Raw genomic sequence first — 16,798 nt, 5'->3', positions numbered from 1 at the left:
ATCATTTACACGATTATAATATAATATTGATCAATAATTCAAAAACAAAGAAACATGAAAGGAAGAGTACAACGAAAGGCTAAGAGCATTTTCATTCATTAGATACCCTTAAAGGTTCATATATATTATTTTTAAAATATATATATTTTAATCATTGTTAGAGAGCGACAATATAGATCATATAATACTTTATTTTTACATTTTATTTATTCTTATCTCAACCTGTTGAGACTTTTCAACCCTCTTTAAAAAGTACTAATCAAATTTCGTTCCACCCTTCTCCTCAGCTTGCTCTTTGATCTTCAACGTATAAGATTCGCCCCAAAAGAAGAAGAGAAAAACTCACTTTTCGTAAATAAAATAAACTATGAAGAAGACCACACATATATGAAGCTATATATAAAAAGCTAACCTGCTGATGAAGAAGCTTCTTATGGATTCGATAGCCCTAATATGTATATCAACACATTGGCCAATGTTTAGTTGAAAAAAATATGCAAGCAAGTAACAAGAATTGATTTCACTGAAGTTTGTTCAACACTCACTCACCTTGTCAGTTCCATAGATGTAATCGCAGTACGTGAAAACTGAAGCAAAGTTGCTCTGGCTTTGTCCTCCAACGTAGTGGTGGTAGTCATGATACTCAGCTCCACCATAAAATGGAATTAATTTTGTCAGAGTCCATGGAAAATCATATCTGCAAACAAAATAAACAAGTGCATTTTTCTTTTTTTTGTTATAAACAACATTGTTTCGATAGTGACATTATATATAGTTTCAGAGGTCAAATATATATCTTTGCACTTATGAAAGATAACACGTTCACAATTTTCAAAAGATATCCTAAGACATTATACTGTAGATCTTTTCTAAGCTTTACCCGCTGTGAGTCTCAATGGTCTCTATTTGGCGTAAAGCTATCCATAACCAAAAGGTGATAATGTGGCCAGGAGCAATCGCGGGTCCAAGAAACGTTGGGATCCCAAGGATCAAGATCTCTCCCCAATGTGCATACGGCGATGCATATCCGATCGGCGATGTGTGCTCGTGATGGATTCGATGAATCATCTCGTAACCCAATTTGCAATGCAACCATCTATGCAGCCAGTAGTTAGTGTAATCTTCTATCAAGAAGTAAACCACTAGCTGTGCTACTATCTCCATTAACGATGGTAATGGCAAACCACTTCGAATCCCTACCATCTGTAAATTGACATAAACATATACATTAATCTTCCTTTTGACTTTTGAGTACATATAGTTTAAGAACATCATCATTAACAAAACAAAAAAAATGTAGCAAATAAAATCCAAAATCTGAAAACAAGGGGAATATGCATACATGTGTTAATATGACATTTGAATTTACGGTTAGGATTATTGTAAGAAAAAATGCTTTTTCACTTAAATATTATAGATTAGCCATTTTCTTTAATAACTTTGTAGATTTGCCATTTTTTGCCACTTAAAAATTCTCTACATATAAATTTTTAAAAATTAAATACATACTAAATAATCAACACTAAACCTTGAAAATGGAACAAAACAAAACTCAAATATGACGTGTGACGTGTAAAATTATATTTTATCTCTTTACAAATGGCAAAATCTACATGTGTCAATAATAAAAAAAGAGACTTTTACCTAATAGTTTTTTTTTTTGACATCACCTAATAGATTCTTTTGCAGTTTGCTTTACATGACCCTAAATTTAGCATAAAAGTTTATAACTGAAATTCACACATAAAAAGTTGCAAGACTAACACTAAAAATAGGGAATACTATACACATACACATGTATATATCAAATAATATAATATCTTAGGGTATTTTTTAATGAATAAATGAAATATAAAATGGTAATAATTAACCTGGAGCGAAGGATAAGAAACGATTTGCAATGTGCCGACGACAAGAAGGAACAACTTCATGACTTGTTTATAACATCGGAACATTTCAGACAACGAATACTTAACCTTGGGCTGAATCTTGTACTGTTCGAACCAGCCGGTCAATTCCACAAACACAAGAGGGAGAGGAGCGAGGGAATAGACGAGGAAGAGAAGCAAAATGGTGTGGCAATATACATGGAAATTGGACTTGGTGGCTGAGTAATCGAACCAAGCCGTCTCGAGCCTAGTCAGGTTACGTCCTAAAGCCACGGACGCCTCTTCAACAGTGCCATAAGGGATCATGTTTGCGTGAGACTGTTGTGTTATTCTGGATTAACTTGTGTGTTTTATCACTTTATGTATAGCACTATTTAGGAGTTAAACTCATAGTACAAGAGTGATCATAACGTGTGTGGCTTGAGTATGTTTTGAGGACCCTATATGTATATGAGGATGGTGTACAAATTATTTTAAATGCACACAGATGTCAAAGAATTTAAATTTCGTCTATTTTGTTGTTATTCAATATTTTCCAAAAAAAAGAGAGCTTGGTTTGGTACGTTTCTTTTTTTTTTTTTCCCCATTGATGAGTCCGCCAAATTGGGTCCTCAATCTTTCTGTGTTTTTTTTTTCTTTTTCTTTTGTAACTTTGTTAGTAAAACACAAATGATATCTTATCTCTTTACTGTATATTTCTCATCTTTTAGTATTTAAAACGGAACGCATTTTTTTTAATAAGATTGTTAGTTTTTGGTTATATATAATATTTTCCTAAATATTTATTGCAAATTTTCATTTAGAATCATTATGGACAAAAAAATTGAATTGCTTAAGTTTTTTCATTATTTTCTTAAATACCTACGGAATGAAATTATATTCTCGTGTTAGCGGAACAGTGAACCAAACGTATAGAATAAGAAAAAAAAATCGTTAACACACAAAATATGAGTGAGCAACCCTAATATTATTAATTTTCAATAAAGCCTTTTTTCTTGGATTAGTTTTAGAGTATAAACTCATTGAAGTAGTTCAGATTATATGAAACCTGACAACCACTACCCCATGTCCTTGAATTATTGTAAAGTTATTATGACGTGTTGTAAATGCGTTTCTTAAGCTCACATGCATATTTATTGTTTAAAAAAAAAAAAAATCAATGGAGCGGATCAAAATTTTCAAGATATCAAGAATTCCAAATATATAATTTTTGTGGATAAGAAAACTGATTATGGAGAGTGATTTCTTTTCCAGCATATTTACTACGTCTGCATGGTAAATTTAGGACGACATATATAGTAGAACGAAAGAGAAGGAGATTGTTTCATGGTTGGTACTGGTAACAACTAATAACAAGTTATTGTACCTACTACGATCTATACATACATAAATGATGTCTACTTAAAACTGTTTTCAAGTTTGGTGAGAAAGCTTCACTAAATGCGTGTGTTTCGTTAGTTTCGGCCTTTTTCAATTAGGTTTTGTTCCTTTACAAGTGTGAATATTAATATTCAATGCATCTATCGGTATCGTTCCTTTTAAAATCGTGGAGTTTGTTGTTATAATTGCCGTGTGGCTGTATTGGTGTGAGTTGCAACACTAAAACACTATATTTTCTGAGATAGCCCCAAAAAACATAGTTTATAAAAGAAACGCCCACCGTGGGGCTCGAACCCACGACCACAAGGTTAAGAGCCTTGCGCTCTACCAACTGAGCTAGACGGGCTTTGTTGATAGGCTTGGCGACGTTACTAAATAATTTCACAAGTTTAATCTATTATCAACTAATCTCAATCTGGCAAGAACAAATTGTTAATTCAAACAGAAATTCATAGTCTTATCATTTCAGGAAACTGGACTTGTTAAAAGGGCAAAGAAATTTATACATTTCAAGACCATTCCTCTATATATAACTAACAATTCATACCTATTCCAAATTCTGGATATGGATAAAGAAACAAAGACAGGTAAAAAAACTCACCAACACAGTTTCGGATTTTGATCATTCCTTTTCATCTTCTCCCTCTACCAAACAATATTCTAGTATCTCAAAAGAGTTTGCATATTTTAAAGAAAACCTTCAGATCGAAAATGTCATAAGGATGGAGCATTTTAAAGCTCTGTGGCTGCTTCAACAGTCATCTTCTAGAAACTTTCAACCCTTGTGAGGAGTTTCAGGTTTACTAATCGAATTTCTCTCCCCGGATGATCTGCTTGTTGCTCTTCTTGGACGACTCCTTGATCTGCAACTCCAAAGATACACATTAAGTAGAGGAGTCTACGCAAATGAAATATCAAGAAAAACCATATTATCAATAGGATATAAAACTATGAATCGTTATGTGAACTCGCAATTGATAGTGCATTTATAATTATGCTGAGAGATAAGTTAAATATTGTGCAGTCTCAGTTTAGGGAGTAGTTGTTTTTACCTGTTGAAGAAGCTTCTTTTGGAACCGGTATCCCTAATGAAAGTAACAATATAATCACATTGTCAATGTATCAAGAATTGGTAGACGCTATCTGGAAAGGAACTGAAAGTTTCAACACTCACTTTGTCAGTACCGTAGATGTAATCGCAGTAAGTGAAAACTGAAGCAAAGTTGCTTTGGCTTTGTCCTCCAACATAGTGATGATAATCATGATACTCAGCTCCACCATAGAACGGAATGTACTTTGTCAGAGTCCATGGGAAATCATACCTACAAGAGAAAAAGAAAGAACTCAACTAATATCCTCTGAGAAACAGGCTTCATCCACCAAGCAAGCAAACATCATATTGGTCATATACTTCTCTGAACAGAGAAGATACTTATCATTTGAAGGATACTCTCTTCCTTAGCCAATAGGAATATTCACCAAAAGGTTATCTAAGCAGTTCTTAAAGAATCCTCAAAATCTAAAAGGCTACCTTAGCCCCACCAAAAAATTGAGCCACTATTGAAAGATCCCACATTTACATTCCCAACTCACTATAAACTAAATTCAAAAGTGGATATGATGCAGGACACAAGGAAATACAATAAAAAAGCTAGAAACTTGATAAAAAAGGAAAAGCTATCTACAACACCAATGTCTTCCTCACCCGCTATGAGTTTCGATAGCCTCGATTTGCCGTAAAGCAATCCACAACCAAAAGGTAATCATATGACCAGGAGCAATCGCCGGTCCAAGAAAGGTGGGAATGCCAAGAAGCAAAACCTCAGCCCAATGTGCATAAGGAGCAGCATATCCAATAGGAGCTGTATACTCGTGATGAATATGGTGAATCTTCTCATAACCCCATTTGCAATGAAAGAACCTATGAACCCAATAGTTAGTGTAATCCTCTACCAAGAAGTAAACCACCAACTGTGCCACAATCTCCATCAACGATGGTAAAGGCAACCCACTTCGAATCTCAATCATCTGTTTAAACACACAACAACACCAATCCAAAGATTCATCTGGTTCATCAAATCTTATAAAAGCAGATCATCAATTCCAAGATCAGAAGCGATTGAAATCAAATTACAAAACTTTTTTTGATACCTGAATCGAAGGGTAAGAAACGAGTTGTAAAGGACCAACGACGAGAAGGAACATCTTCATGACGTCTTTGTAACAGCAGAACATATCGGAGGAGGAGTTCTTCACCTTGGGCTGAATCTTGTACCGATCGAACCAATGAGAGGTAGATCGAGAGAGTTCGATGAAGACGAGAGGGAGAGGAACGAGGGAGAAGATGAGGAAGAGGAAGAGGATGTTGTGGCAGTAAAGGTAGTAATCTGATTTGGTGGCGGAGTAATCGAACCAGAGAGTCTCCAGCCACGTGAGGTCTCGTCCTAACGCTATGGACGCTTCTTCGACTGTGGCGTAAGGGATCATCGTAGTAGTCGACAAACTCGTTCCCTCCGGTGACGGCGACGGGATTGTGTCGGAGAGAGAGAGAGTGTGTGAGTGTCGTCGTCGTTGGCAGTGGCTGGATTGTTTTTTTTGTCTGTTATAGAAGACTGAGTTGGCAAAAATGTAGACTGATGACGTGGCATTATTATCGGTTTGATTGCTTTAAAATATAAACCGGAATAAACCAACTTCACTAACGTGTCTCGAACTTTTCGTTATAAGTTGTTTGTTGTCGTTACCTGACAATGACATAGTGTAATATTCTCGTGAAACTGAATCTAATAATATCAATCTTGAATCTTCCCTATGAGAAAATTATGTAGCCTAAGCCTAAAAGATTATAGAACTCTAACGTTATTAATCGAGTTTAAATGTCCAAAAACCAAATTAATTGCGGTTATGAACTCTATTACAAAAAAAAAAAAAAAAAAAAAAAAAAAAAAATTGGCCCTACTAAAGCCCATTTTTAAATTCAACCTCTTCAAGTACACACATTCGTAAATTAGTGTTAGCCCAATAAAAGAAAACTACAAATCTAAAAATGTCTTGTTTTCTTTCATTATCTTTGGTACGTTGTTTTCAGTCAAAGCAAAGAAGGTCGTACGATTCTTTCAAAACATGGCACGACTATATATATATATGGATTCAACTGGTTTGAACTAACGACACAAAAGCTCATAACATGTAACATGTTGTTTCTATTTAATTTTCTTTCGAGGGGTTCGTTCATAATACAGATTGTTTAATTTATTTGACAACACAACGTACCCTAATTAATAGGTCACGGATATGTATTTGTGGGAAAATTCATGGATATGTTATATGACTTTTGTGGCCTGTGTCTGAATTTCTAAGACAGCATAAAGAAAAACGTTGAAACAAAATGAGCCTGTTGGCCAATTGTATATATAAGTAAAATATAGAATGGTATCACATCACGAAACGTGACGTTACATTTGAAAATCTAAAGTCGTACAATTTTCGTCATGACAATAACTGATATTTTAATGCATTACTAATTAATATGTAGTAATACATACTATTGTATAGTTTAACAATAATTATATATTTTTAAAAAAAATTGGGTTACAAATACAAATATACAAAAGATCGTTGTTAAATAAATACTTGGTTGGGAAACAAGTGTGTTACGCGTGAACGAACGTGAGTGCGTATGGCATAAGAGAGAAGTCGACCAAACACCATTCGTTAAAATGACTTTATAAGAATCCCAAAAGTTATTTCTTTCAACTGTGATAACAAACCTCGGACCAATCTCAGCCACATGTACACACACTAATCTTGTTTTTTTTTATTACGATCATCTTGGTTTCTTGACGTTTTGTTGATGATGAATCTTGTTTTAGTTTATCATCATCTTATAATATATTTCCATCACTCAGCACTTTCGTCAAAAAAATAAAAAAAGAACGAGTTAGATACTAATTGTTTATGTGTTTTCTATGTATTACTACTCCCAAATTAGTATAGTGTTGATGTGCTTCTTCTCACTATCACCTAATTGTGTGTGTTTACGAAAAATGGTTTTGGGTATTCTCGTTGTCTTGGTTTAACGTGTCGAATTTTCTGCGAATCCAATAGTTTCGTTCCCTATAACAACACTTTATAGGATTCTGAGTCTCTCAAGTAATCTTCTAAAACGATGCATCAAGAAACTCATTTTTGAGATTTTTTTCTTCTTCTTTTTTTTCCAAGTTTTCTTTTTCTTATAATAGACTTATACCAATCAAGAACACATTACTATTAAAATTTTGATTAAACACAAATTACTACGTAAGAATCAGATATCATACTATAATGTCGACATGAAATAAAATAAAAATAAAAATATTTTCTTATTTTTGGTCGGCTAGCTTAAATGAAAGAAAACACAAAGATAGAAAGAGTAAAGCAAAAGCAGAGAGAATAAACTCTCTTAATTCGCTTCTTTGCCAAGCAAACTCACACAAAACCTTCTCAATTTCTTTATTTTTTCTTCTCCTTAAGCAAACTCATCAAAAATGTCTGATTCGATTCACCGGAGAAAAGCTCCGACTCCCGTTGGAAATGGTGGCCGGAGCTCTAGAACGAGTCGACGTACGTCTTCACGGTGCGTTTCCGATAAGAATAATCGTTCCAAATCGACGAAACACGTTTTCGAGAGAAGCTTCTCGGAGCCGAGCCTCATCAATCGTCGCCGTGAAGGAGACAGTAGTGATTTGCGGCGACCGTCTCCGATGAGAGGTTTGCAGACGGAAGAATCTCAATCTGAACCGATCGTTTACTTGCCTAGGATTCGCTCTGAGGTTTTCGCTTCTTCTCCGACGTTAACGAGCTTATCTTCGCCGCCGTCGTCTTCATCTCCGATCAATCAAGAGGTCAGACTCGTTTTTTCAAACTCATGATTTCAAACTCTGTAAAATAAATTTACATCTAGTCCACAAAGTTATAAGAGTTTTCAATATTTGCCTAATACTTTTTAATATTACATATGTAACCTTATTGGAAACCAAATAAAATCAGGGTAATAAAAGAGAAGCACCGAAAGTAGTAATCAATGTAGCAGTAGAAGGAAGTCCTGGACCTGTAAGAGCAATGGTTAAATTGAGTTCCAATGTCGAAGAAACGATCAAGATCGTAGTGGATAAGTACTGCGAAGAAGGACGAACACCGAAGCTCCATCGAGATTCTGCTTTCGAATTGCATCAGTCACATTTCAGCATCCAGTGTAAGATATTATTACATAACTCGATGCTAACAGTTAAACCAGTTGTTTTCAGTTTGATGTGTGTATTAGATTGGTTAGGTTGGATTAAAATATTTAGTTTAGCTTTAAACTTCCAACGACCATCTGAAACAAAACAAAATATAAAATCACATAATTCATGAGTGATGAGTGAACTTATACAATAAAGCAAAGGGATTGTATTAAATTAGATGTAACTTTTTTTCAGGTTTGGAGAAAAGAGAAATAATCGGAGAATTAGGAAGTAGAAGCTTCTACATGAGAAAGAAAGCTCATGATCAAACCGGAGGTTCGTTCACTAAGATAGCTCCGGTGAGAACTAGCCTTATTCCGTCGTCAAATTTGATCGGATCGTGCATAGCTCAGTTCATTGGGAAAATCATAAGGAGAACGAGAAAGATATGGAACATATTGGTATGTGTGCAATGAGATAGAAGACCAAAGTACACTTTTGAGCGTGGCACATAAAATATTTTAGTTTGTGTTGTTGCTTCAGAATAATCAAGAGCACTTCATTGTTTATATAAAAAACTGTGCTATATATATAGTTTACAGATTTATTATACGTTCCCAATTTCCCATACATACTTGTTACCGGATATTGAACATAGATTCCAAATTTGCAAGTTTTAAAGTGATTGGATTATAGTTTTTGGTTTTTAGAATTTGGATTTGGTTTATGGGGTTTTATAATTTTTGTGTTACAAAATCTTTAAAAACTAAAACAATGAAAGAAATTAAAAGCAAGCCAAGTTAATGAAGAACTAATGAAAAAATTATTAAAATCTGCATGAGAGAATAAGAGAAATGAAAAGCTGAATTAAAGAGCATCAAGAATATCATGTAAGCGTGAAACTAGGTAGGAACCATTGAGCTCCAGAGAATTGAAATGAAGAAATATCAAATGTGTGCAGCGGCTCCGTCTTTTGTGTCCCAAGATTGAAGGTAAACATGATCTTTTGCCTATCATCACTGAAATAGATGGTATTTCTAGCGAATCCATCAGCGTCATTGGCGAGCACAGTGATGCCTTGATCCAAAAGAATCGACTCATCTCTCAGATAATGAATCCTCCGTTGTTGTTTCTTCTGGAGGTCTGGTGAATAAACCTCCAAAACCCTAAAGGACCACGTACTAGATTTCATTACCCACATTTGTTCAACCTTGAGGACTTTTCCTGTCAATGTGACTACAAGTCTTGTGATACAACTGTTCCATTCCCAATTCGGCTGACGAACTGACTCACATTTGTTCCGAGAAACCATCCATTGAAAGGTTAGTTGTGGAATCTCTCCAGACAAATCGAAGATTTTGAAAACATCATTGAAGTTTAGGAAGTAAAGCTTGTGATCCCTGTAAACCATGTGGTAACACTGAGAAATATCCGGAATCTTATTCCACGAGGTATCTCCTTTCTTGGCATAGACCACACACCACATTCCAAATCCCCAAATAACAACGTAATCTTTGGTATCCTCGTCAATCCAAAACACAGGGGATAGCACAGACCTAATCCTACCATTGTGCCACTTTTTCTCGCGACTTGTAGTATGTAACTCATAATCTTCCCGTAATAACTTTACAGGAGGTAGATTGATCCTCTCGTTGGTAAAGAGGTTCACAAGGTACATCTCCTTCAGAGTATCTCTTATTAGGAGCCAGCTTCCATAGGTTGCCACCTTATAACGTCTATTTGCAAACTCAACACCAAGATCTTGTGTTTTGTAATGTTTGTCTTTCTCATCGGGATTGAACAGCGTGCATGAGTAGTTGTTGTCCTTGTTGTCTTCTTTAGGGAAGAGAATCAGCCAGTGGATCTGATTGTTTTTGGGCACGGATTGTCTCGAAGCAGAGTACCAAGACGAACACACCGATTTAGCTCTTTGGAAATTAGCAAAGCTGAGACGTTGGAATACCAAAATCACGAGATCTAGAGGAAGATCGGACCAGGATGTGGTGGGTGTATCTCGTATGAGACGCTTCTCCCCCTCTATCTCCATGGACAATTTTAGAGAGAGAGAGGATTGTTAATATGTTATGTTTTTACTTACCCTAGAAGTTCCCTATTAATAACATAACAAAATATTTGCAATATCTAGGAGAGTGCTGACGCATCTCTCGAATTATCAGGCAAAAATAACTATTTAACGAAAATGATGATTCGTTCGTATACACAATCTTCGAAACAATATCTAATAAGCGTTACAAAAAAAAAAAAAAAAAAAAAAAAAAAAAAAAAGAATGATAATAGTTGCATGTAATTTACGATCCATCATTTTCCCTCTATATTATAGTATTTTACATGTAGTTACAATCATCGCATCCATCCTTTTTCTTTTAGATAAACCAAGTAAATAACCACCCAACATGTACATTACTAAAAAAATTCTCTTTTTAGTTTATAATTCCTAAAATAATAATCTGCACACAGCATGTATCAAAATGGTCGAAAAGTTGGTAGTAATTTTCATATCATACACTAGTCATGTTCTTGAAAAATATGGTTTTTATAAGGTATGAGTTAGAGGTATAAGGTATGAGTTATACATTCAAAACAATATATAAGTAGATTAGCAAAACTCCTAAATTTACCACAAAACATAGCAAATGTATGACACCAAAATTACTATCAAATTTTCAACCATTTTGATACGTACGTATTTAGTTGCAGATTATTATTTTAATAATTATAAGTAAAGCTTGTGATCCCTGTAAACCATGTTGAAACACCCTGATCAGGATGTGGTGGGTGTGTGTCGTGCGAGACGCTTCTCCTCTATCTCCATGGACAATTTGAGAGAGAGAAATTTTGTTTAACCAAAAAAAAATCGACATTATAAGTAAAGCTTATTTGTTTTCTTTTACCCTAGAAGTTCTTTATTTATACAAAACAAAAAAAAATTGCACACTGAAGATATACAAAAATACAAAAACAAAACCAGACCGTCCTACCTAGGAATTAGTGATTACGCAGGGCCCTTAACACTTGTATTGACAATACCGTATTGTACATATTGTCCGTGCTCTTTATAATTGGTAAGGATTCAGCCAAGCTATTTAGTAAACATTACACTTTCAAAAGCAATATATAGATTAAAGCAAACCATATCGATCACAAATAATTTTTGCTTTCATCTATTTTGATCGCTTTTGAAAGTATCATGTTTTTACCAAATGGCTTATAGCTAACTCATAACAAATTTTCCAAAGCATGGCCAAAATGCAATACTAGTGTGCGAGGTGATAAATATATAACCCTTTATGTGTGTATGTGTAACACTTTCAAAATTTCTTTTCTGATCAATATGGTTTGCTTTCATATATTTATATTGCTGTTGAAAAGTGTCATCTTTACTATACGGCTCAGCTAATTCATTTCATACCAAATGTCCAAAACACATGAGCATTATACAATTTTCGTGTTAAGAAAGCATGGGCGGTGATAATTGTGTGTTTAGTTTTTATTTTAATAATTATACCTATAAATATAATTTGGATGTGGTGGATGGTTATTGTTTATGTGGATTAGAGTTGGTGTCACTAAGAGCGCAATCATTTGCAAATTGATCCAATTTCTACAGCCAAAGGGTGAAATGAAAAGATAAGTAACTAAAAAGTTGGAAAAACAATCTTAAGTTACAGACCAAACATAACACCTAGAACCTCTGAGACTCTGGCACATAGAGTCCTAATATGGGAACTGAACTACAGAGGATTTATGAGCTCTCTGAGGAAGCAATCACGTCAAACTGATGTTAATGTCATGAGAAGGCTTGTGTCGCGGATCAAAAGCTAAAGGCGGTGTCCATGTACTGATGGGGAGAGAAGAGGGCAAAGGCCTGATGATCGGCATCGGAGACGACATGAAGTTGTGGTTCTGCTGCTTAGGTCTCTGATCATGCTGGTTTGTTCCGGCTAAGAAACTTCCAACAACCACCTGGATAGGAGTAGCTGCAACGAGCAGGCCAGCAACACCACCGCCTACTACACGTCCATCAGGGCTAGCCAAGGACACAGTCATCCCGCCTGTTCTGCTTCTTGTCCCATCCGAGTCACTACTAGGCATGAATGTTCCAGACAGTGACAATATCTCAAACCGACCCTTTAAAAGTAATAAAAAAAAACAAATCGGTTAATAAATTGAAATAAAAGTTTGGTTACGGTCTTTATCATCTACTAAATCAGAGTGATTGAGATGGAATAATACCATACCTCATAGGTCAATGTACCGCCGGATGAATCAGGCTGGCGAAGTGTAACACTTGACACCACACCGTTAGCGCATAAAACGCAAATAGCTTCAGACCTTTGTTGTGAAAACGATATTATCTTTTGCGTAACGTCCTAGAAAAATTCCAAATCCCCCACTAATCATCAATTCGCTCATAAATCATAACATAAACACATAGTATTATCTTAAAACTACTATTATAAATGTGATGCTGACCTCTCCTGCGTTCACGGTAAGAATATGCGGCGTGAAATTAGCTCCGGCAGAGGAAGGAGCAGCCCAGTCACCTTCACAAAGCACAACATATACTAATTACCGTATATGTATACGTATAGACAACCGTATATGTACGGACAAAAAAGTTGTATTAAAAGTTTTAAGAGGTCCCACTTGTTGAGGTTAGTAGGAAGAAGCTTTCTTTGCATGTCTCTTAAAAAGAACACAGAAAGATCCCAAAATATATCTTTTTAAAAACTTTAAAAGTCGCAAGAACTCAAGATTCAGTCTAATAAGATGTAACAAAGATTTACTAAAAGCAAAAAAAAAGATTGACCAAAGTTTATATTACCTAAATTGTCGACTTGGTACTTTGGTCTGAAGAAGGAGCTAGCAGGAGCACTACTAGTTGGTGCTGAATTCACTTTGCCACGTTTCACCGATGCGGAGAAATCGATGACGTGAGAAGTCGTTGGTGCGGCTGATGATATCGGATTTGGTGATAGCGTCACCGCTGCTCCGTCGTATTTCCTCGGGCGTCCCCGCTTCTTCTTCACCGGTACGCTTGAGTAAGTCGCCGGTGGCGGCGGATGAGGAGCGAAGGAGCTTTGCTGCGGTGGAGGTGGAGGAGGAGGATGAGAGAGGGAGGTGGGAAGTGGATTTGAAGTTTCTGATCTCGGAGCCATGTGGAAGTCCGACGGCGCGTTGGATCTCACCACCGTTACGCCACCGTCGCTCCCGGTGGGTGTTTTTACAACTTCTCCGGTAGTCTCCATATCTCTACAAGGATTATTTTTTTAACTTTTTTTGACAAAACCTAAAATAATTTTCTAAATCCAAAGCTTAAAACCATTCAAGAAATTTAAGAAACAAGAACAAGAAAATTGTTTTGTTGAAAATCAGAAGAAAAACATCAAGAAATTATATGAGATAATATATTTCTTGAAGAGAATATTACTATTTGCTTAGAATTAAAAAGCTTTTGGAAATTATTTGGATGGGAATTAGGAAATGTTTGAGAGGAAAGTGAGGAAAATTAGATTTATTTATGCTTGTGTGGTTTAGATGAAAAAAGAAAATAAATATATTGTTTTTGACGGCAATGAATATTTGATTTTGAATTTTTGGAAATACCAAAGATTTTTTTTCTTTCAAAAAGAGCGTTTCATATATATTTTTAATATTTTTATTTTTAGTTTCAGGCTTTCAGTTCATTTCCTTCCTAACTTTTTCCTTGTCTGTCCGTTTTTAAATTTAATATTGAATAAATTAAGACCAAAAAGAAAAAATGTATTTGTTTTCGTGAAAAGGAAATGTATTTAATAGGGCGTTATAATACAACTCACAATAATTTATATTTTAACTTTGAAAATATAATATCCTTTTGTCATTTATAGAAATGGGAATTCGTGTTTTTAGCTGGAATCCGATGGGGGAAATTAATAAATTAAAAAGAGAGAATATTTATTAAATGTTAGTAATAAGTTTAAAAAATAAAAACTGAAAGTGGGTGATACTAATTTTTTATTTGTTTTTATTATAAAAAGATAAAGGTGGTCTGTAGATGAGAGTTTGTTTTCTCTTTTTCCTCTCTTGTTTTGTGAATTTTTATATCATTGCTGTTTTGGAATATACAGAAATTTGATTTTAGCAAACAATATATATAGATGGTAAATATTGCTAGACGACACAAATTACGTAAATATGTGACTTCTATGCTAGCTAAATTTTATTTCTTGAAATGTCCTCTAGTTCTTCTATTTAAGCTTAAAAGCAGCACGACTCTTGAAACAGATTCTACATTTTGGTGTTCTATATCGTTGATAATGTGACCATGGTACGCAACACTAGTTATCGTTATTCGTTAGTTTTTTTTTTTTTTTTTTTTTTGTCTTCTTGATGCTCCTAGTGTTTTATTTGTTCTTAATCTTCTCAAATTTTGCAGTGAACAAAATATTTATATTTAATTATATACGATATATGACTGTGAAGTGCCTTCAATTCGTTGCAAGATGATTATACCAAGTGAAGCTATGTCACTCGTTAATCTATGAGGTACCTCAGATTGCATAATCTTATATTGAATTTAGAAGCTTAAAGAATATATTTTAATGTCGACAAAAAAAAAGAAGAACAAAAACCGGTTTATCTTGAAAAATAGCATTTTCCGAAGGACACACACTATAGATTGTTAATTGTATATGGTCGTACATCTCTTTGTGTTTATGTATCAATCATACACTTTTGACAGATATAGTACGGTGAACAAATTCATGTCGATATATATATACGAGGATTAGCGACTAAAATTATAAAATTTTGAAATAATAAAACTGAAAGCTCAAAGTCAATACCAAAACTATTTTAGAAATATGGAGTAGTTGGGACGTATCATAATTCACACAAATGACTCTGAATATTATATGATGTATTATTATTAATTTTCAACTACCAATCTATCTATATAATCCTCAACATATACATTTATCAACATGCGAATTTCAGAATTTGAATTTAAGAATTGAATATACACACACACGTATATATATATATATATATATGCTCTGTATACCAAACTAATTATTGACATTTCGAATTACCAAGCAATGTATCATTATGTGATAATATTATATTTGTCAACAATAAGATGTTATCACATTATGTGCTAATATAAAGCATACGCTATATATTATATAGGAATAGATTTCAAAGGTTTCGACTACATTTTTGTTTGAATATTAACGAAATGGAAGTGATTATGAATCATAATCATTTCAAAATAATATAATATGTATTTTGGGACCACAAAATCATTGACGATTTCCAAAAAAAAAAAAAGAGAAAATTAACTAAGAAACATAAAGATAAGATAGATCAATTAAGAATGTCATATTTAATTAAATAAGAAATATTTCATAGTCATAAATATTATGTCAAAGAGTTGCAACGTGCTACATAATTCCGGTTTATAAAATGCGATTAGGTAAACTGTGCACCATGATAAACCATGAACTAATTAAAACAGGAGCCCAATGTAACTAATTTGGGTCTCATAAGCCCTGTGTATTAACGTCTCACATTATGTAAATCTAAAACTAATTGTACTGTAATCATTTTTACAATTGAAAGAAAAATGATACATACTTTGATGAGTTAGATCCTTTTCTTGTTTTGACTCCAATAATTGGTGCCAATCAAACTAGATTTTTTTCTAAAATAATTTATGAGGTATATCATATACACATTCATATTCATATTCGTTATTGTGTAAAGGTTATATGATGCGAACCTGGCTTTAACCGGCGGTATATGGCAACATGTCAGAAATACAGAACCGGGTTGGTCCAAGTTTCAGATGCACAGAAGGCACGTGTATCCCTTGTATTGGCTAACGATGCTTAGCTGGTTTGCATCTTTTGCTTTTAAAGCCCACAGTAAAGTTAGATTCTTTTGTTATATGTTATTCTCTTTAACTTCTTATTATTGGATCGTTTTTCACTTTTTTCTAATTTCGTTACATAAAGAACTGTACACACAGCATTCAAGTACAGAACATGTGTACGATTTTTCCAATTTTTCAAATGTTTTTGTTTGACTTCATTCAATTTCTCAACAATAATGCAACCATCATTTTTCAAAAAACATATATAAATAATAACATTAATACGAATGATTTCGAAATATATATTAAAATTCAGTTTCATGATCCATTGAAACACTATACCACCACATAAACACACCAACTCATATCTTATGAATATATTTTGTTTGTTAATTTAATCTGTCCATAATCAAAATGACTCATTATAGTTGTTGTCATAATCATACGTA

General features: G+C 34.1%; 5 protein-coding genes, 1 long non-coding RNA gene and 1 other non-coding gene across 7 annotated transcripts; 2 read left to right on the top strand and 5 right to left on the bottom strand.

Annotated features, from left to right (window-relative positions):
• Positions 1–103: 103 nt before the first annotated feature.
• LOC111829641 (methylsterol monooxygenase 1-3) lies at positions 104–2,338 on the bottom strand. The gene is made up of 5 exons (XM_023779359.1): positions 1,872–2,338; positions 881–1,203; positions 550–697; positions 413–448; positions 104–300 (listed from the first exon to the last, which is right to left on the bottom strand). The coding sequence occupies exons 1-5, from the start codon at positions 2,193–2,195 to the stop codon at positions 256–258; spliced, it is 876 nt and encodes a 291-aa protein (XP_023635127.1). The 5' UTR covers positions 2,196–2,338; the 3' UTR covers positions 104–255.
• A 1,204-nt stretch (positions 2,339–3,542) lies between these two features.
• On the bottom strand, positions 3,543–3,615 carry TRNAK-CUU. The gene has a single exon. It is a non-coding gene; the product is annotated as a tRNA-Lys (tRNA).
• A 117-nt stretch (positions 3,616–3,732) lies between these two features.
• Positions 3,733–5,860, bottom strand: LOC17878277 (methylsterol monooxygenase 1-2). Its single transcript, XM_023778662.1, has 5 exons — positions 5,421–5,860; positions 4,975–5,297; positions 4,444–4,591; positions 4,322–4,354; positions 3,733–4,132 (listed from the first exon to the last, which is right to left on the bottom strand). The coding sequence occupies exons 1-5, from the start codon at positions 5,754–5,756 to the stop codon at positions 4,073–4,075; spliced, it is 900 nt and encodes a 299-aa protein (XP_023634430.1). The 5' UTR covers positions 5,757–5,860; the 3' UTR covers positions 3,733–4,072.
• Positions 5,861–7,667: 1,807 nt separating this feature from the next.
• Positions 7,668–9,085, top strand: LOC17880755 (uncharacterized protein At4g22758). The gene is made up of 3 exons (XM_006284295.2): positions 7,668–8,152; positions 8,298–8,502; positions 8,729–9,085. The coding sequence occupies exons 1-3, from the start codon at positions 7,796–7,798 to the stop codon at positions 8,947–8,949; spliced, it is 783 nt and encodes a 260-aa protein (XP_006284357.1). The 5' UTR covers positions 7,668–7,795; the 3' UTR covers positions 8,950–9,085.
• A 274-nt stretch (positions 9,086–9,359) lies between these two features.
• On the bottom strand, positions 9,360–10,520 carry LOC17878455 (putative F-box protein At4g22170). Its single transcript, XM_006285156.1, has one exon. The coding sequence runs from the start codon at positions 10,518–10,520 to the stop codon at positions 9,360–9,362; it is 1,161 nt and encodes a 386-aa protein (XP_006285218.1).
• A 1,531-nt stretch (positions 10,521–12,051) lies between these two features.
• Positions 12,052–14,070, bottom strand: LOC17879859 (AT-hook motif nuclear-localized protein 2). Its single transcript, XM_006284028.2, has 4 exons — positions 13,320–14,070; positions 12,968–13,038; positions 12,733–12,864; positions 12,052–12,622 (listed from the first exon to the last, which is right to left on the bottom strand). The coding sequence occupies exons 1-4, from the start codon at positions 13,741–13,743 to the stop codon at positions 12,260–12,262; spliced, it is 990 nt and encodes a 329-aa protein (XP_006284090.1). The 5' UTR covers positions 13,744–14,070; the 3' UTR covers positions 12,052–12,259.
• LOC111829683 lies at positions 13,645–16,567 on the top strand. Its single transcript, XR_002833046.1, has 4 exons — positions 13,645–13,732; positions 14,720–14,804; positions 14,913–15,022; positions 16,241–16,567. It is a non-coding gene; the product is annotated as an uncharacterized LOC111829683 (long non-coding RNA).
• Positions 16,568–16,798: the final 231 nt, after the last annotated feature.

Source organism: Capsella rubella, unplaced genomic scaffold (genome assembly GCF_000375325.1).
Source record: "Capsella rubella cultivar Monte Gargano unplaced genomic scaffold, Caprub1_0 scaffold_7, whole genome shotgun sequence".
Taxonomy (NCBI): domain Eukaryota; kingdom Viridiplantae; phylum Streptophyta; class Magnoliopsida; order Brassicales; family Brassicaceae; genus Capsella; species Capsella rubella.
The sequence above is the reverse complement of the archived record's forward strand: the minus strand, read 5'-3'. Positions and strand labels throughout refer to the sequence as shown.